This window comes from Oncorhynchus gorbuscha, linkage group LG06, assembly GCF_021184085.1.
Source record: "Oncorhynchus gorbuscha isolate QuinsamMale2020 ecotype Even-year linkage group LG06, OgorEven_v1.0, whole genome shotgun sequence".
Lineage (NCBI taxonomy): Eukaryota > Metazoa > Chordata > Actinopteri > Salmoniformes > Salmonidae > Oncorhynchus > Oncorhynchus gorbuscha.
The window spans coordinates 78,677,148-78,698,409 of record NC_060178.1 but is presented as its reverse complement, the minus strand read 5'-3'; the positions used below and the strand labels follow the sequence as shown (position 1 = coordinate 78,698,409).

The 21,262-nt window shown below is 45.1% G+C and overlaps 1 protein-coding gene across 1 annotated transcript in view; it reads right to left on the bottom strand.

The window, feature by feature from the left end:
• pdzd7a (PDZ domain containing 7a) overlaps positions 1–21,262 on the bottom strand; it is a 76,859-nt gene that overhangs the window by 52,635 nt on the left and 2,962 nt on the right. Inside the window, exons 4-7 of the mRNA XM_046354814.1 lie at positions 18,592–18,768; positions 18,113–18,260; positions 16,324–16,384; positions 9,108–9,623 (exon numbers count right to left, since the gene is read on the bottom strand). Of these exons, the coding sequence (XP_046210770.1) occupies positions 9,108–9,623; positions 16,324–16,384; positions 18,113–18,260; positions 18,592–18,768 (902 nt within the window). The remainder of the gene's footprint in view (positions 1–9,107; positions 9,624–16,323; positions 16,385–18,112; positions 18,261–18,591; positions 18,769–21,262) is intronic.

Genomic DNA, 21,262 nt, shown 5'->3' with positions numbered 1-21,262 from the left:
TCAGCGATTTTTGCAATTCGTTCCAGTCACAGGCAGCAGAGTACTGGAACGAAAGGCGGCCGAATGAGGTGTTGGCTTTAGGGATGATCAGTGAGATACACCTGCTGGAGCGTGTGCTACGGATGGGTGTTGCCATCGTGACCAGTGAACTGAGATAAGGCGGAGCTTTACCTAGCATGGCCTTGTAGATGACCTGGAGCCAGTGGGTCTGGCGACGAATATGTAGCGAGGGCCAGCCGACTAGAGCATACAAGTCGCAGTGGTGGGTAGTATAAGGTGCTTTAGTGACAAAACGGATGGCACTGTGATAAACTGCATCCAGTTTGCTGAGTAGAGTGTTGGAAGTGATTTTGTAGATGACATCGCCGAAGTCGAGGATCGGTAGGATAGTCAGTTTTACTAGGGTAAGCTTGGCAGCGTGAGTGAAGGAGGCTTTGTTGCGGAATAGAAAGCCGACTCTTGATTTGATTTTCGATTGGAGATGTTTGATATGGGTCTGGAAGGAGAGTTTGCAGTCTAGCCAGACACCTAGGTACTTATAGGTGTCCACATATTCAAGGTCGGAACCATCCAGTGTGGTGATGCAAGTCGGGCATGCGGGTGCAGGCAGCGATCGGTTGAAAAGCATGCATTTGGTTTTACTAGCGTTTAAGAGCAGTTGGAAGCCACGGAAGGAGTGTTGTATGACATTGAAGCTCGTTTGGAGGTTAGATAGCAAAGTGTCCAATGACGGGCCGAAAGTATATAGAATGGTGTCGTCTGCGTAGAGGTGGATCAGGGAATCGCCCGCAGCAAGATCAACATCATTGATATATACAGAGAAAAGAGTCGGCCCGAGAATTGAACCCTGTGGCTCCCCCATAGAGACTGCCAGAGGACCGGACAGCATGCCCTCCGATTTGACACACTGAACTCTGTCTGCAAAGTAATTGGTGAACCAGGCAAGGCAGTCATCCGAAAAACCGAGGCTACTGAGTCTGCCGATAAGAATCTGGTGATTGACAGAGTCGAAAGCCTTGGCAAGGTCGATGAAGACGGCTGCACAGTACTGTCTTTTATCGATGTCGGTTATGATGCCGTTTAGTACCTTGAGTGTGGCTGAGGTGCACCCGTGACCGGCTCGGAAACCAGATTGCATAGCGGAGAAGGTACGGTGGGATTCGAGATGGTCAGTGACCTGTTTGTTGACTTGGCTTTCGAAGACCTTAGATAGGCAGGGCAGAATGGATATAGGTCTGTAACAGTTTGGGTCCAGGGTGTCTCCCCCTTTGAAGAGGGGAATGACTGCAGCAGCTTTCCAATCCTTGGGGATCTCAGACAATATGAAAGAGAGGTTGAACAGGCTGGTAATAGGGGTTGCGACAATGGCGGCGGATAGTTTCAGAAATAGAGGGTCCAGATTGTCAAGCCCAGCTGATTTATACGGGTCCAGGTTTTGCAGCTCTTTCAGAACATCTGTTATCTGGATTTGGGTAAAGGAGAACTTGGAGAGGCTTGGGCGAGGAGCTGCGGGGGGGCCGGAGCTGTTGGCCGAGGTAGGAGTGGCCAGGCGGAAGGCCTGGCCAGCCGTTGAGAAATGCTTGTTAAAGTTTTCGATAATCATGGATTTGTCGGTGATGACCGTGTTCCCTAGCCTCAATGTAGTGGGCAGCTGGGAGGAGGTGCTCTTGTTCTCCATGGACTTCACAGTGTCCCAGAACTTTTTGGAGTTTGAGCTACAGGATGCAAACTTCTGCCTAAAGAAGCTGGCCTTAGCTTTCCTGACTGACTGCGTGTATTGGTTCCTGACTTCCCTGAACAGTTGCATATCGCTGGGACTGTTCGATGCTATTGCAGTCCGCCACAGGATGTTTTTGTGCTGGTCGAGGGCAGTCAGGTCTGGAGTGAACCAAGGGCTGTATCTGTTCTTAGTTCTGCATTTTTTGAACGGAGCATGCTTATCTAAAATGGTAAGGAAGTTACTCTTAAAGAATGACCAGGCATCCTCAACTGACGGGATGAGGTCAATGTCCATCCAGGATACCCGGGCCAGGTCGATTAGAAAGGCCTGCTCACAGAAGTGTTTTAGGGAACGTTTGACAGTGATGAGGGGTGGTCGTTTGACTGCGGCACCGTAGCGGATACAGGCAATGAGGCAGTGGTCGCTGAGATCCTGGTTGAAGACAGCGGAGGTGTATTTGGAGGGCCAGTTGGTCAGGATGACGTCTATGAGGGTGCCCTTGCTTACAGAGTTAGGGTTGTACCTGGTGGGTTCCTTGATGATTTGTGTGAGATTGAGGGCATCTAGCTTAGATTGTAGGACTGCCGGGGTGTTAAGCATATCCCAGTTTAGGTCACCTAACAGAACAAACTCTGAAGCTAGATGGGGGGCAATCAATTCACAAATGGTGTCCAGGGCACAGCTGGGAGCTGAGGGGGGTCGGTAGCAGGCGGCAACAGTGAGAGACTTATTTCTGGGGAGAGTAATTTTCAGAATTAGTAGTTCGAACTGTTTGGGTATGGACCTGGAAAGTATGACATTACTTTGCAGGCTATCTCTGCAGTAGACTGCAACTCCTCCCCCTTTGGCAGTTCTATCTTGACGGAAGATGTTATAGTTGGGTATGGAAATCTCTGAATTTTTGGTGGCCTTCCTGTGCCAGGATTCAAACATGGCAAGGACATCAGGGTTAGCAGAGTGTGCTAAAGCAGTGAGTAAAACAAACTTAGGGAGGAGGCTTCTGATGTTGACATGCATGAAACCAAGGCTTTTTCGATCACAGAAGTCAACAAATGAGGGTGCCTGGGGACATGCAGGGCCTGTGTTTACCTCCACATCACCCGCAGAACAGAGAAGGAGTAGTAAGGGGGTGCGGCTAAAGGCTATCAAAACTGGTCGCCTAGAGCGTTGGGGGCAGAGAATAAGAGGAGCAGGTTTCTGGGCATGGTAGAATATATTCAGGCCATAATGCGCAGACAGGGGTATGGTGGGGTGCGGGTACGGGTACGGCGGAGGTAAGCCCAGGCACTGGGTGATGATGAGAGAGGTTTTATCTCTGGACATGCTGGTTGTAATGGGTGAGGTCACCGCATATGTGGGAGGTGGGACAAAGGAGGTATCAGGGGTATGAGGAGTGGGACTAGGGGCTCCACTGTGAACTAAAACAATGATAACTAACCTGAGCAACAGTATACAAGGCATGTTGACATTTGATAGAGACATACAGCGAGGCATACAGTAATCACAGGTGTTGAATTGGGAAAGCTAGCTAAAACAGTGGGTGAGACAACAGCTAATCAGCTAGCATAACAACAGCAGGTAAAATGGCATTGACTTGGCAACAGGGCCGACAGATAAATCAAACAAGCAGAATGGAGTACCTTGATTAATGGACAGTCCAGCGTGAATCAGCTATGTAGCCAGGTGATCAGAGTCCAGGGGCAGCGGTGGATGAGGCAGGGGGGCTGGACTGGCGAGTGTTATCCAGGTAAAAAAAACAACTAACAGTGACTAAGTAGCTTGTAGCTAGTTAGCTGATTCGCTTCTGGAGGTTCTTGAGTGTGTTCTAAAAATTAAAAATAATAGCGATTCCGTATCACATTGGGTGAGGCAGGTTTCCGGAAGGTATAAACAAATTTTAAAAATCGGGAAGAGATAGAAAGTACATATGGGCCACTGCGATGCAGACGGTTAGCAGGCCTGTGCTAACAAGCTAACAGATTAGCAGGCCGGGGTAAACAAGGTAGTAGTTAGCGGACCTGGGCTAAACAAGCTAGCAGTTAGCATGCCAAATTAGCAAGCAAGGAGATAGCGAGGGCTAGAGAGTTAGCCTTTGGAGGACGTCGCGATGGGGTGAGTCTGTTTATTCCTCTTCATGCAGTGACATCGGTAGACCGGTCGTGGATCCGGGTATAGAAGCCCAGGAGTATGCTAGGAACACAGGAGCTCTGGCCGGGCTAGCTTCAAGCTACGTGGGTGGAAACGCTAGCCAGGAGTAAACAACCAGGGTTGCGGTTTAGCTCGATAGCTAGTTGTGAAGATCCAGCTGAAATAAATGTTCCGTTTGCGGAGGGAATCCGGGGATAAAAAATAAATAGGTCCGTTATGCTCTGGTTAGCGTCGCGTTGTTCGAACTGGCGAGAGCTTTCCGAGCTAAAGGATAGCTGATGACCGGTTAGCTGAAGACCGCTAGCATAGCTGGTGGTTAGCTGGCTAACTTCAGTTTACATTTACATTTAACATTTAAGTCATTTAGCAGACGCTCTTATCCAGAGCGACTTACAAATTGGTGCATTCACCTTATGACATCCAGTGGAACAGTCACTTTACAATAGTGCATCTAAATCTTAAAGGGGGGGGTGAGAGGGATTACTTATCCTATCCTAGGTATTCCTTAAAGAGGTGGGGTTTCAGGTGTCTCCGGAAGGTGGTGATTGACTCCGCTGTCCTGGCGTCGTGAGGGAGTTTGTTCCACCATTGGGGGGCCAGAGCAGCGAACAGTTTTGACTGGGCTGAGCGGGAGCTGTACTTCCTCAGTGGTAGGGAGGCGAGCAGGCCAGAGGTGGATGAACACAGTGCCCTTGTTTGGGTGTAGGGCCTGATCAGAGCCTGGAGGTACTGAGGTGCCGTTCCCCTCACAGCTCCGTAGGCAAGCACCATGGTCTTGTAGCGGATGCGAGCTTCAACTGGAAGCCAGTGGAGAGAACGGAGGAGCGGGGTGACGTGAGAGAACTTGGGAAGGTTGAACACCAGACGGGCTGCGGCGTTCTGGATGAGTTGAAGGGGTTTAATGGCACAGGCAGGGAGCCCAGCCAACAGCGAGTTGCAGTAATCCAGACGGGAGATGACAAGTGCCTGGATTAGGACCTGCGCCTCTTCCTTTGTGAGGGGTTTCGGTTCCGAAGTAAATATAAATACTTTAGGAAAAGTAACTACATTGGGTGAGGCGGATTGCAGAATTAGCAGAATTTAGCAAAATGTTTTTAAAGATATGTGAAGAAAAATATCTAAAAAAAATATCTAAAACGAAAAAGAGACGGTATTTACAGATATGTACAGAGAGACGATACGACAGGACGACTTACTGCTACGCCATCTTGGATTCAGATTCAAGATGACCTGAAAATATCTGTGCAGCAACGCTACCCATCCAACCTGACAGAGTTTAAGAGGATCTGCAGAGAAGAATGGGAGAAACTCACCAAATACAGGTGTGCCAAGCTTGTAGAGTCATACCCAAGAAGACTCTAGGCTGTAATCACTGCCAAAGGTGCTTCAACAAAGTACTGAGTAAAGGGTCTGAATATTTATGTAAATGTGATCTTTTTTTATTTTAATACATTTGCAAAAAAATCTACAAACCTGTTTTTGTTTTGTCATTATGGTTTCTTGTGTGTAGATTGATGAGAAAAAAACACATTTTTATCCATTTTATAATAAGGCTGTAACATAACAAAATGTGGATAAAGTCAAAGGGTCTGAATACTTTCCGAATGCACTGTAGATCTGTTATGTGTGTGCTATTTCTATGCTTCCCCTTCTTAAGTTTAGTTTTTGCATCTTTCAAAATGCTGAAAATACAATATTTTTGGTTATTGACAATATACTTCACAGCGGTTTAGAATGCGGTTTAGAATGTACATTGATTCTCATTGATTCTCTACACTATACATACCTCAAGCTGAACCTCAAGCTGAACCTCGGCAAGACGGAGCTGCTCTTCCTCCCGGGGAAGGACTGCCCGTTCCATGATCTCGCCATCACGGTTGACAACTCCATTGTGTCCTCCTCCCAGAGCGCTAAGAACCTTGGTGTGATCCTGGACAACACCCTGTCGTTCTCAACCAACATCAAGGCGGTGGCCCGTTCCTGCAGGTTCATGCTCTACAACATCCGCAGAGTACGACCCTGCCTCACACAGGAAGCGGCGCAGGTCCTAATCCAGGCACTTGTCATCTCCCGTCTGGATTACTGCAACTCGCTGTTGAATGGGCTCCCTGCCTGTGCCATTAAACCCCTTCAACTCATCCAGAACGCCGCAGCCCGTCTGGTGTTCAACCTTCCCAAGTTCTCTCACGTCACCCCGCTCCTCCGTTCTCTCCACTGGCTTCCAGTTGAAGCTCGCATCCGCTACAAGACCATGGTGCTTGCCTACGGAGCTGTGAGGGGAACGGCACCTCAGTACCTCCAGGCTCTGATCAGGCCCTACACCCAAACAAGGGCACTGCGTTCACCCACCTCTGGCCTGCTCGCCTCCCTACCACTGAGGAAGTACAGCTCCCGCTCAGCCCAGTCAAAACTGTTCGCTGCTCTGGCCCCCCAATGGTGGAACAAACTCCCTCACGACGCCAGGACAGCGGAGTCAATCACCACCTTCCGGAGACACCTGAAACCCCACCTCTTTAAGGAATACCTAGGATAGGATAAGTATTCCCCCACCCCCTTTATGATTTAGATGCACTATTGTAAAGTGACTGTTCCACTGGATGTCATAAGGTGAATGCACCAATTTGTAAGTCGCTCTGGATAAGAGCGTCTGCTAAATTACTTAAATGTGTAAATGTGCTTGTTTAGTCACATGAACTGAAATTAGGTGAACTTTTAGAATTTTAGAAACCCTCCCTTAAAATCTGGTCCCAATTCCGAAGTCACTTTATACTTAAACAAGCAAGCGGCTGCTCTCCATTAACATTTAATCATCTCTTCCCAGGGTCACAGATTGACACGGCATTCCAGTTCTGGCACAGGAGCGATCTGGTGTTATTTTTGTGACATATTTGTTGATAACACATAGGTCTCATTCAATACTCTGAGGGTTGACCATAATATTCCCAACACATTTTTAGATACCTGCAAACTCACAGCTTTGCCAAAAAACATTTAGATTAATTTACACTCGAGCCCACTGTCTCGTGTCCAGTCGAGAGGTGCTTAGCCTAAGTGTCCAGTCGAGAGGTGCTTAGATCTTAACCCTTATCTGAAGGGCACAATCTGGAGATTATACAACATAATACAGACCATTAATCCGCCTTTCTTTGCAAATACAAAATCTGCATGGGAGCAAGACATAGGTGGCGAGCTACCCGATGATATATGGCAACAAAGTATTGAGTGTATCCACACATCCTCATTTTGAATAAGGCATGGGCTTATTCAGTTTCAGGTTTTGCACAGTCTCCATTACTCAAATGACAGATTGGCAAAAAATATACTCAAATGTTGACCCCAAGTGTTTGAGATGCAGCGACTGTGGGACACACGTTTTGGTCATGCCAATCTTTGAGTGACCTCTGGGACTCCATTTTTGAGACATTCTCACATATGTGTAATACAACTGTTAGCCCCAACCCGGTCACTGACATTATTGGTGAACTTTTCCCCTAGACCAGAATGCTGCCACTCTGTTAACTCGCCGCCTTGTCCTCTTTCACTGGAAGTCTGCAAAGCCGCCCTCCTTTATGCAGTGGGTTAAGGAGGTGATGTCATCTCTGCCTCTGGAGAAGGTTAGGTACACTGTGCTTGGGTCCCAGCAAAAGTTAGACTTAATCTGGTCCCCATTAATACAATATGTGGAGAGCCTGTCTTTTACTTAGTGTAACTTGCATAGTTTGGTAAGCAGTCATGTCTGTTCTAGTGGTCATTTGTGCTGATATTTTTTATATAACTTATTTTCCCCCATTGTTTTTGTCTCTATTACTGTTTGTTTCTGCTTTTCTTTCCTATTTAACTTATTTTTTATAGTTGCCTTGATGGGTGGGTGGTTGGGAGGGAGGGAGGGGATGGATGGATGGGAGAATGAGGGGTTGCGGTTGTACTGTTGTTGTTGTTATATCTGAAAATCGATAAATAAAGTAAAAAATAAAAAATATATATCACCTGCCATCTATATATCACCTGCTAAAAAATATTTTAGCAACCAGGAAATGGCAGGAAATGGCCGGCACGATTTCTGCATATTCACCTTTAAAGTAAATTGACTAAATGAAATCAAATACTACCATGTGAAAAGCCCATTTGTTACAAGTAATCTCTTTGTTACGGGTCTTTGTTAAATGCTTTGCTTGTGGATGTACCTTTGCCAGATTGAGGTTCACAGAGAAAAATTACAAAAATAATTGTATGTGTTTGTTATTTCAAAGTATAATTCATTAGACTTTGCATGGTTCTATGCTCACACTGGCCAATAAAAGTGGATGATACAATCTTCAATAAGAGGTTAAAGACTGTTCATCTCTCATCCAGTCACATTCTCTGCCCTCTCCAGTAAATCATTCCTAGTAGACAACAACCCGCTAATATTGATGTATTGTACACACTGTTATTTTTGAAACCTCTGCTGCAGTCATCTGGATAACATTAACAAAAGTATGACTCGGGGTGCATCTCAATAGTCTGAAGTGACTTTCTTTATGTCCTTTCCATCATCTGCATAAAGTAACCATCGGGTGAAATCAAATACCTGTTACTGTAGGTATCACCACTATTTTGCTTTCACCTTTTCTTTGTTTTCAGATCAGTGCAGTTGAAGGAGAGGAGAGCATAGACTATTGAAATTCACCCTCAGACAGTAATGCCTGATTCACACTATCGAGCTAAGTCGAGCTGTGCAATGCTGGCCTGGATAAGCATACACCATAGTTCTGAAACCATGCTGGAAAAGACAATGTGAAATGAAAATATCCTGACCAGCACAGTTTGGTTCGGGTTGGCCCTGTAGTGTGAAAAAGGCTTCAGGTGTTGTTTTCGTTGACTTCCTGGTGACAGGAGGGCCAGTGGAGTCGTGTGCAGGTCATCAGACTCCAGCTCAGAGGGGATCTCCCTAAAGCTCAGAGGGCGTATCTCGTTACCCAGAGGCACCCACAGCCACAGGCACTGAACTGAACTCTGGGTAACTCTAGTGTTGCGAAGGAGATAGTTGCTCTGGGTTAGGATTAGATATACAGGTATGCCTATTCATGTATCAAAAACAGGAGGGTGGGATACACACCAAAAACTGTTCTTTGAAAACAGTGTATTTCCCATTTATGATTCTTTGGCCTCTGTTCTCTTAGGCCTTTCGATTTCATGCGGATCATACGCTGTGGACTGGGAACTATTTACATGAACTGATCATAGTTTTGCTACTCACCTGTAACTGTGATATGGCTCTGGGATCGTCTGATGGGCTTTCTCGGTCTGCTCAGGGCCATAAGCACCGCCGTTTTCGGGGAGTCCTGCGCCTCGTCCTGTTCCCCTGGTGACAACATCCCCCTTTTGCCCCTTCCCCCATCTCCAGCCCCTCCCCTTTCCACAGGACCCTCTCCTTTCCCCCGAATTGGTGTGTCCTTCAAAAACACAGTGGCGCCTAGCGTCCTGCTGGTTTCCATGGCAACCAGCCTTCCATGAGGCAAAAGGGATGCGTTAGAGTCCAAGAGGGGGTGTAGGTCAGTCTGCATGGCGGTCTCTGCGGTGTGTTCGGAGTTGCTGGTGCGGTGAGAGCGGTCCTCAGTGGAGATGCAGACGTCCACCATGTCAGAGCCAAAGGCGGGGGGGAAGAGGACCTGGGAGAGACCACTAAGGGAGCTGAGGGGGGTGGAAGACAGGGAGGAGGCCGAGGAGTAAGAGTCAGAGCCCTGGGAGGAGGACGGAGGCCCTCCATTGGCCACTGCATAGGGAAGAAGAGGAACTCATTTAGAAACAGTAGCTGGAGATTTGAAAAGTAAATGTATAGTGTTTCAATACCAAAGGACACAATATAATATTCTCTAATGATGCAAACTTTATGTTAAAGACATGTATTTGTAGTTTGATGAAAGTGAACACCAGTGAACCTCATAAGTGGCGTTGAAATCATAGTTTATTGTGTAATCAGAATGAAGTCATGTTTTCCTCAGTTTTATAGTGTGTTCTCAAATCATCCAACTCTAGTTCCCATCCCACAGTCCACGAGCCGTATACTTAACACACATTTTTCACACCGATCATAAAGTCTTTGTAGTTGGTACAGACTGACATCTGGCTGAGCTCACTGTTTGTTTATTTGTTTATTTGGATCCCCATAAGCTTTTGCAGAAGCAGCAGCTACTCTTCCTGGGGTCCACAAAAATCACAAAACATGACAGGTAACAAAACACTGATAGACAAGGACAGTCACACACATTTTAAATACAACAACATACAAACAAAGCAACTAAAATATAATACAAACAATACAATTTAAAAAATATGTGTGTGTTAGTGTGTTTTTAATCTGTTTTTTAAAGGTCAATTTGCTGTTTGCAATCATGGCTCTGTGTAAAACTGTGCGTTGCCTGGAATTTGTTTTGGACTTGGGGACTGAGAAGAGACCCCTGGTGGTATGTATTGTGGGATATGTATGGGTGTCTGAGCTGAATGTTATTTGATTATGCAGACAATCTGGAATTTTCACCATAATAATATTTTTCATAAAACTAGAAGAGAAGCAGTTAATCTCTCATCAACCCTCAACCAGAAAAGACTGGCATGCATGTTATGTTGTTGATGTTTGTTCTGTATGTGCAGTTAAGGGCTCTGTTTTAAGCAAGCTGCAGCATGGCTAAGTCCTTCTTCGCTGCACTTGACCATATTACTGGACAGTAATTAAGATGGGACAAGATCAGAGCCTAAACAACTAGTACAGTTAATTGTTGGGTCAAAAAGCAGAACATATTTTTACAACAGACATACCCCTCCCCATCTTCACAAGAAAGTTGTCAATATGACTTGATTATTGACCATCCGATGTTATACACCTAGGAGTTTAGCTTCCTCAACTTGCTCAATGGTCATACCAGTCTTAAATACCATGTATTCAAGACCAGTTTATTATTAATCACCCACTCTGATACTGACTTTAATTCCTTATTTATAATTTAAGTGAGCTCACTGGCTTTGGGTGCTGACATGTGGAATCTGAATACCTAGTCATTCTAGCTTCATGTAAGACCAGTGGCAAATCATTTGTAAAAATTGAGAAGAGTAATGGCCCAAGGCAACTGCCCCCCTGGGACACTGCACTGTACATATCTTATGATAGAGAAGCTTCCATTGAAGAACGCTCTCTGGGTTCTATTGGATAAATAAGTCTCCACCATGTGATGACAGGTGATATAAAGTGTTTTAATTAAAAATGTATGATCAATAACATCAAAGGCTGCGCTGAAATCTAAAAATACATCTCCAACTATAATCTTATTATCCATGTCTTTTAAACAATCATCAGTCATCAGTGCAGTAGAAGTTGAGTGCCATCCTCTATTTGCATGTTGAAAGTCAGCAGTTAACTTGTTCTCTGAAAAATAGCATTGTATTTGGTTAAGCACAGTCAGCAAACTGATTGGGCGACTGTTAGAGCCAGCAAATGGTGCTTTACTATTGTTAGGCAGTGGAATTGTTTAGCTTCCTTCCACGCCTGTGGCACAAACTCATTTAGGCTTTGGTTAAAGTTACAGCATATAGTTGTGGCAATACAGTCTGCTACCATTTTCAATAGTTTCCCATCACTGTTGTCTATACCTGGTGGCTTATCATTATTGATGGATAACAATAGTTTTTCCACCTCTACCACACGAAGCTGACCAAATTCCAAACAGCAATCCTTCACTTTCATTTTTAGATATTTTATACAAAAATATGATGGTTCACTGTTCAATGTTGTCATTTCACTTCTGAGTTTCCACTTTACTAGTGAAATAGTCACTGAAATGATTGGCAATATCGAAAGTTTTTGTTAAAAATGACCCATCAACTTCAATGAACGATGGAGATTAATTGAGTTTTCTGCCCATGACATCATTTAAGGTAAGTATTTTTCCATTGTGTTTTATGTCATTTATCTTTGTTTGGTAATATACGTTTAGTCACAATATTTCTCAATTTACATCATGTCAACCAATCAGCTGAGCAGCCTGACTTCTTTGCCACCTCTTTGGCATAATTGCTTTGAAGCATATATTTTTTAAATTCATCATCAATCCAGGGGGCTCTAATAGTTCTCGCAGTTAAGAAACTAACAGGTGCATGTCAACAATTAGCTTTAATACTTGTTTTAATACTTCCAGTGCTGCATCTGGATTCAATTCCTCAAACACATCAGACCAACATACATTTTTTACATCTTTAACAAAATAACATTTTCTATGATCTCTCATAAATGACTTTAGGCCCAAACTTTGGCACTTTGGCTTTCCTTATTATTGCCACAATGTTATGGTCACTACAGACAATGCAAACTGATATTGCTTTGGAGCAAAGCTCTGTAGCATTAGTGAAGATCTGATCCAACACTATTGGTATGCACTCTGATAACCTGAGTCATATGACAGGCATTAGTCACAGTTAGAAGCTTCATCTTGAGAGGATAGCTAGTTGCTAAGCAGTCAATGTTCAGGTCACCCAGAAAATAGACCTCTCTGTTAACATCACACACATTATCAAGCATTGTATGCATATTATTCAAATACTGACTGTTAGCACTTGATGGCCTATAGCAGCACCCCAAAATAAGAAAGTCTAGATGAGGCAGGTGAACACGCATCCACAACACTTTAACAACATTTGACATTAGATCCTCTCTAAGCTTTACAGGAATATGGCTCTGAACATATAAAGCAACACGTCCACCATGGGCATTCCTGTATTTTCTGTAGATGTTATATCCCTGTATTGCTACTGCTGTATCAAAGGAATTTGTTTCAGAGATGGCCAGTGTATGAATGTTATCTGATGTTAGCAAGTTATTTACTTTCATGAACCTCATTTCTAAGGCTACATATATTAATATGGGCTATTCTTAGCCCTTGCATTGGTAGCTTATTGGAGATGGACATAATATGGAGACAAAATAAATAAATGTGTGTGTGTGTGTGTGTGTGTGTGTGTGTGTGTGTGTGTGTGTGTGTGTGTGTGTGTGTGTGTGTGTGTGTGTGTGTGTGTGTGTGTGTGTGTGTGTGTGTGTGTGTGTGTGTGTGTGTGTGTGTGTGTGTGTGTGTGTGTGTGTGTGTGTGTGTGTGTGTGATGTTGTGGAGAAGCTACTGACCCTGAGGCTCTCTCAGTCCTCCCAGGCTTTTTGGAGGGATGATGGACAATGAGCTGGTCGTAGCAGATGTAAGCAATGTCCCCATGCTCTCTGACAGCTTTCATAGTTGGGATAAGTTCTTTCTTATCTAGTCTAGGTTAGACTACTGCAATGGTCTACTTTCCGGCTACCCCGATGAAGCACTAAATAAACTTCAGTTAGTGCAAAAAATTTGATCATATTACTCCAGTGCTAGCCTCCCTACACTGCCTCCCTTCAAGGAAAGGGCTCATTTCAAGGTTTTACTGCTAACCTACAAAGTATTACATGGGCTTGCTCCTACCTATCTCTCTGATTTGGTCCAGCCATACATACCTACACGTACGCTACGATCACAAGGCGCAGGCTTCCTAATTGTCCATAGAATTTCTAAGCAAACAGCTGAAGGTAGGGCTTTCTCCTATAGAGCTCCATTTTTATGCAATGGTCTGCCTACCCATGTGAGAGACGCAAACTCGGTCTCAACCTTTAAGTCTTTACTGAAGACTCATCTCTTCAGTGGGTCATATGATTGAGTGTAGTCTGGCCCAGGAGTGTGAAGGTGAACAGAAAGGCTCTGGAGCAACGAAACCGCCCTTGCTGTCTCTGTCTGGCCGGTTCCCCTCTTTCCACTGGGATTCTCTGCCTCTAACCCTATTACAGGGGCTGAGTCACTGGCTTACTGGTGTTCTTTCATGCCGTCCCACTTGAGTGGGTTGAGTCATTGATGTGATCTTCCTGTCTGGGTTGGCGCCCCCCCTTGGGTTGTGCCGTGGCAGAGATCTTTGTGGGCTATACTCGGCCTTGTCTCAGGATGGTAAGTTGGTGGTTGAATATATCCCTCTAGTGGTGTGGGGGCTGTGCTATGGCAAAGTGGGTGGGGTTATATCCTTCCTATTTGGCCCTGTCCGGGGTATCATAGGATGGGGCCACAGTGTCTCCTGACCCCTCCTGTCTCAGCCTCCAGTATTTATACTGCAGTAGTTTATGTGTCGGGGGGCTAGGGTCAGTTTGTTATACCTGGAGTACTTCTCCTGTCTTATCCGGTGTCCTGTGTGAATTTAAGTATGCTCTGCAATTCTCTCTTTCTCTCTTTCTTTCTCTCTCTCTCGGGGGACCTGAGCCCTAGGATCATGCCTCAGGACTACCTGGCATGATGACTCCTTGCTGTCCCCAGTCCCCCTGGCCGTGCTGCTGCTCCAGTTTCAACAGATCTGCCTGCGGCTATGGAATCCTGACCTGTTCACCGGACGTGCTACATGTCCCGGGCCTATTATTTGACCATGCAGGTCATTTATGAACATTTGAACATCTTGGCCATGTTCTGTTATAATCTCCACCGGCACAGCCAGAAGAGGACTGGCCACCCCTCATAGCCTGGTTCCTCTCTAGGTTTCTTCCTAGGTTTTGGCCTTTCAGGGAGTTTGTCCTAGCCAACGTGCTTCAACACCTGCATTGCTTGCTGTTTGGGGTTTTAGGCTGGGTTTCTGTACAGCACTTTGAGATATCAGCTGATATACGAAGGACTATATAAATACATTTGATTTGATTTCCGCCTCTGGCACATAGCTTCAGAGAGGTCCTCGTTGAGGATGATGTTGGTTCCTCTCAAGTTCTTGGCTCTTTCCAGAACAGCCATCTTGTCCTTAAACCTCAGGAACTTGACCTCTATCAGCCTCAGTCTGTCAACTAGGCTGGTTACATGTTTTCCAGACCTGTGGGCGTGTTCCACCTCAAACTTCGTATGATCCATCGGCAGCTTTTCAGTGATCATTTTTGTTGTATTCTCCTCAGACTCGGACAAGCTCTCATGTGAAGACGCTGGTATGTCATTCACAACAATGTTATTACTCCTGGATTGTCCATATTCGTTTTTGTCCAGGCGTTGTTAATAATGATTCACAGAGAGAGTGCTGATGTCAGCGAGAGGATTTACAGTTTTTTGTCATCTTGCTGCAAGTTTCTTTCAGGACATCCTCTCCTTGCAAACAATTGTTGAAGGTCCTGGACCTCTCTGATCAGATCGTCTATTCTTTTGTTAGTTGATTCCATCAATATTTGGACAAAGCTCTTGAAGCTATTTTCCTATTGTTGTAACAACTGCTTGCAACAAACTCTTTTTGTTTGTTTAAAATATCCTCCACCTGTGATATAGAAATACTGTCCCCTCCATGACTCCCACCTTTAGCTTTGGATGCCATGGTAGGATTGCATGCCAATGCTGGTACTCCATGCAGTTCCAGAAGACAGGGCAGTTCGCAGGGAAGATTTAAACAGCAGCAAACAGCAGGGATTCAGAGAGCCACAAGCCAGGGACAATCTGCTGTCCCAGCCACAAGGGATAACTGCGTGTGTTCAATCTGTCAAGGAAACCTTGCTAGCTTGAGAGCTAGTTAGTAGCTAGGCTAGCTGCCACGCCAAGCATCTCTTCAAACTTTTGGTTGGCAGTATCCCTGGACAGATATAGCGGTACAAGCAACTGAGGCTAACCGCGTCACGGGATCCAAAAGTAACCAAACTTTTTCAGAAGAACACTTTTTCAGAGATTTTCAAAACTTTAAAACAACAAACTGCTGTGTTTGCTAATCCCATTGGCTTTAACTACAGTAAATCCAGAGAATCAATTCAACTACATGAATCATCAGGAAGAATCATGTAAAAGCCAGAAATGACTCAGTAGCCTTAGATCCCAGCAACCTAAATACACCGAGAGTATGTCCCAAATGGCACCTTATTTCTTATATACAGTAGTGCACTACTTTTGACCAGAGCCCTATAGACACTGGTCAAAAGTGCACTAAATAGGGAATAGGATGCCATTTGGGACACAACCCATCCAGCCACCCAGTCACCAACCTGTCATAACACGCCGTGCCCAACCCAGAGTACTACTCTGTCTCTGAGCACACATAGCACTAATCTGGGGCTATTTTCAGACCCACTCATATTAAGCAAAAAGCAGAGGATCAGATCTGGGGACTGAGATGAATACCGCAGAGGGATTTAGTTAAAGTACATGTGATGAGCCGGTGCTCTACTTTAGATAGACACGTCATGTAATGTCATGTAATGTAGAATCTGAGATTGGGATTCTAGAATTGGTGAAGCTTTCATGAAATGAATGGAATATTCAGATAAACATTGAGGTCAAGCGTTTAATGTACTTATTTTTTATTTTCTACGTTTGAATCCTTTCATATTACTTATTAGCTCATTGTACTTCCATTAGTATACTATACATTCAGGATTGTCCGTGTGTGAGTAGCATACTGAGAAGAGAGATACATACTTTTGCTGAGCCAGCTGTATTCAGCCACCATCTCTTTGTATGCAGGGTATCTTCCTGCCTCCTGTTAGGATGAAGATAAACATCACATCATCATCATAATCAACGTCATCATAATCATATTCATTCTCTATCATCATCATCATCCTCCACCTTATTCTCTCCATCATACTCATCATCATCATCACACACGACATTTCTATAAATATTTTATCAGAGGTTCAGTAGTCAGTCCTTATATGTGGATATCTGGATGCGTTTACCCTAGGATAGGTGTTCTGAGGACAGAATATAAGTAGACTAGCCTCTATTTCATGACCTTTACAGAGTCTCACAGAAGTTTCTTCTGGCTGTGGGGCACATGTGACCTTCCACTCAATGAAAGTGTGTGGGTGCTACAAGGACAAGTGACCCTTAGGGACTTGGCGGACCTCACTGCAATTCCACACACACACACACACACACACACACACACACACACACACACACACACACACACACACACACACACACACACACACACACACACACACACACACACACACACACACACACACACACACACACACACACACACAGTATTACACAGAAACACAGCTCTAGGGAAAAACTGGAGCCCTGACACAAGATGGCAGACACTCACTCACAAGATTCACCACCTCTCCAGGGAAGCTTATGCCTTCTCACCATACTGCTACTTAGCACAGGCCCACATGGAGAACAGGGCACCATTTTAGGTCAAACACAAGTCTCACTTGACAAATTCTAAGATCCCTACACTTAAGACCACAAAGGAAAGCCACCAATTCAGGTCAGGCAGAAGTCACAGTGGACCCCCTCCGAGAGCTTCCACAATGGGCCTTGGTCTGGGCAGGTGTTGGGGGGCGTTTAGCAAACTAACCCGGCTCCTATGTGTGTAATTTTGAGCCATAATGGGGTTTAGCGCGGGGCAGAGGAGAGACATGAAACAAGGCTTTCTGCTGATTATAACTTGATCTTGCTGCCTTGTAAATAATGAACATCGTCTCTGGCGTTTTTTCTCGCACGGAACCTGAGATGAGAGGAGTAAAGTGAGCCCACTGGAATGCGAGGGGTGTGCGTGCACACAAACACACACACACACACACACACACACACACACACACACACACACACACACACACACACACACACACACACACACACACACACACACACACACACACACACACACACACACACACACACACACACACACACACACAGGTACACACACAGGTACACACACAAACTCAGAGGAATGCATGGGCCAGGTGCCAGCTGTCTGCTTTACTATGCTGTCTCCCTCCCCAGCGCAAGAAGAGCCGGTGTTGTTTAACGCACTGCAACATCCATTAATGTGACAGAGTACTTAGAGCACCACGTGATCAACTGTTAGGTATGAAATGGATCTAACCTATTGAACATTGAGTACATGTTTCATATGAAAGGTTAGTGTGTACCACTTTCAACCTTGATGTACATGCATTTAGGAGAACAGTACAGATCAGTGTATATGATGGAGAGGAGACAAGGAGTGGAGGCAACGTTAGACTATTGAGATGCACTTATAATGGCCGTGTTTAATTTCAGAAAGATGTTCCATTCCATCTGCCCTAGCTAGTTCACTCCACTTCACAGATGTGATAGGACTGGATAGGTGAAAGCACTATAGATAGCTAAAGAAAAAGTTTGCGTCCCAACAGGGGTAGTGCACTATAAAGGTAACAGGGTGCCACTTGGAACGCAGCTAAAGATGAGTCTTCTCTCTCACCCTGATGGTCAGCATGATGTGGGTGTGGCTCTTCAGAACTTCCACGGCATTGCTATGGGTGATGCCATCAAAGCTCACCCCATTGGCTGCCAGGATCTGGTCGCCCATCTTGATGCCGTGCTGCTCCGCCAGACCCCCAGGGTCCAACCTGATCATAATACACAGAGAAGTAAAGGAAGATGTGTCGTGGAGATGGCCGATTGTTTTGAGTTGTGTTTTGTATTGCTCTGAGCTTCAAACATTGTTCAAACATTGTTCTCTGATAGTTACCATCCAGTAGTTAGAGTTCAGATTCAATTAAGGGCTGCTCACGTCTCCCACAAGTCAATTCTGAATATATTTACATGTTACAAACAAAGGTATCTCCACTGTATTTTGTTGTTGTTGAGAGCAACAGTGTCGTACGCTTGAGCAGTTTAATCTAGTGATAGGTGGGAACATAAACCTTCACAACCTGTATCTTCCCCAGGACCACGTACTTAGAGACGTAGATGCCCAGTCCGAACTCTTTGCCCCCTCTGATGTTGAATCCCAGGCAGTAGTCATCTGAGGTTGTGTAGAGGTGAACCATCCTACGGAGAACACTGTCTGAACTGGCATCTGAAGGAGTACGACCACTCTCCTCTACTACCATACGCCTCTGGATCAGATCCACCCTGCAGAAACAAACACATGCTAGATATGTACATAAACATACTGTACATACAAACACACACAGATATTTACATAGACTAGACCCAATCCAATTTGCACACCACCCTAGCAGATCCACAGATGATGCAATCTCTGTTGCACTCCACATTGCTCTTTCCCACCTGGACAAAAGGAACACCTATGTGAGAATGCTATTCATTGACTACAGATCAGCGTTCAACACCATAGTGCACGCAAAGCTCATCAATAAGCTAAGGACCCTGGGACTAAACACCTCCCTCTGCAAATGGATCTTGGATCTTTGACTTCCTGTTGGGCCACCCCCATGTGGTAAGGATAGGTAACAACACAACCGCCACACAGATAGTCAACACAGGAGCCCCTCAGGGTTGCGTGCACAGTCCCCTCTTGTACTCCCTGTTCACTCATGATTGCACGGCCAGGCACGACTCCAACACCATCAGTAAGTTTGCCAAAGACACAACAGTGGTAGGCCTGATCACTGACAACGACGAGACAGCCTATAGGGAGGAGGCCAGACCTGGGCGTGTGATGCCAGGGCAACAACCTCTCCCTCAACATGATCAAGACAAAGGTGATGATTGTTGGGGCTGCAGTGGAGCAGGTTGTGAGTCTCAAGTTCCTTGGGGTCCACATCACCAACAAACTAACATGGTACAAGCACACCAATACAGTCGTAAACAGGGTACGACAAAACCTATTCCCCCTCAGGAGACTGAAAAGATTTGGCATGGATGCACAGATCCTCAAAAGGTTCTACAGCTGCACCATCAAGAGCATCCTGACTGGTTGCATCACTGCCAGATGTGGCAACTTTTCGGCCTCCAACCGCAAGGCATTACAGAGGGTAGTACGTACGGCCCAGTACATTACTGGGGCAAAACTTCCTGCCATCCAGGACCTCTATACCAGGCGGTGTCAGAGGAAGGCCCTAAAAATTGTCAAAGACACCAGCCACCCTTGTCATAGACTGTTCTCTCTGCTACCAAATGGCAAGCGGTACCTGAGCGCCAAGTGTAGGTCCAAGAGGCTTCTGAACAGCTTCTACCCCCAAGCCATAAGACTCCTGAACATCCTGAACTCCTGAACATACGGCAGGGCAGCCTAGTGGTTAGAGCGTTGGACTAGTAACTGGAAGGTTGCAAGTTCAAATCCCTGAGCTGACAAGGTACAAATCTGTTGTTCTGCCCCTGAACTGGCAGTAAACCCACTGTTCCTAGGCTGTCATTGAAAATAAGAATTGGTTCTTAACTGACTTGCCTAGGTAAATAAAATAAATCTAATCAAATGGCTACCCATACTATTTGCATTGCCCCCCCCCCACCCTCAAATGAGATTTAATTTGACATACTACACCTCCCTCCTCACCTACTAACACACACAACAGCAGCCCCATTCCCCAGTGAGTTCTGGCCTTCCTATCAATTAGTCAAATAGCCATAGTCATAGAGGAAATCCATCTAGCCGTGCACCATGAAACCAAGATCCCTCAGCAGAAAGATAACCTAGTGGTGACGCATCATACTGATGTGACGATAGAGATATAATACTAGCTGTTCTATTGATGAGACACTATGAAAAACGTAATACTAATAAAGAATTCACAAACCATACGCCTAATGGGATCAATTTCATAAGGATTGTGATGCATTTAACACACTGTTGATGCATACGATACACTCGGTATCACAAAACCGGATACATATTATATGGAACCATGTGACACTAACTATGTAACAGTGGAGGCTGCTGAGGGAGGACGGCTCATAATAATGGCTAGAACAGAGCGAATAGAATGGAATCAAACAAATGGAAACTATGTGTTTGATGCATCTGATACAATTTCACTAATTCCACTCCAGCCATTACAACGAGCCCGTTCTCCCCAATTAAGGTACCTCCAACCTCCTGTGCTCTGTATAGTGTTGTTGTTGTACTGATCATATGCATCAGGTAGTCTCCTGCCTGAAACCTGGACTCAGGGGTAGACGTAGCATAGTACATGAAAGCCTGGGACACTGAAATTAGTATGACATGTAACGTTTGGTATGGTACATGTATGCATTTATATGTGGATGTATGGATGTCCATCATCCATTTCGTGTGATATGTTGTGAATTCCAATTTTGTGGCTAATGTTAGCTAGGTTAGGGGTTAAGGTTAGAGTTTGGGGAAGGGTTAGGTAACATGCTAAAGTTGTCCATAATGAGATTGAACACTCAACGTTTGGGATGCTAGACATTCGTGTTTACCCCGACCAACCACCCTCTTATAGTTTTTTCCTTAAGTAACTTTCTGTCTTATGTAACTATATCAAACATAACATATCATACTAATTTGGATTTGGATTTACAATGTTACGTCTAAGTCGCTCTGGATAAGAGCGTCTGCTAAATGTCTGTCTGATACCAGCCCGTCTCATTACTCATACTTCGCTCACTCCACTCCAGTGCTTCAGGTGGCTTGAACTAATCA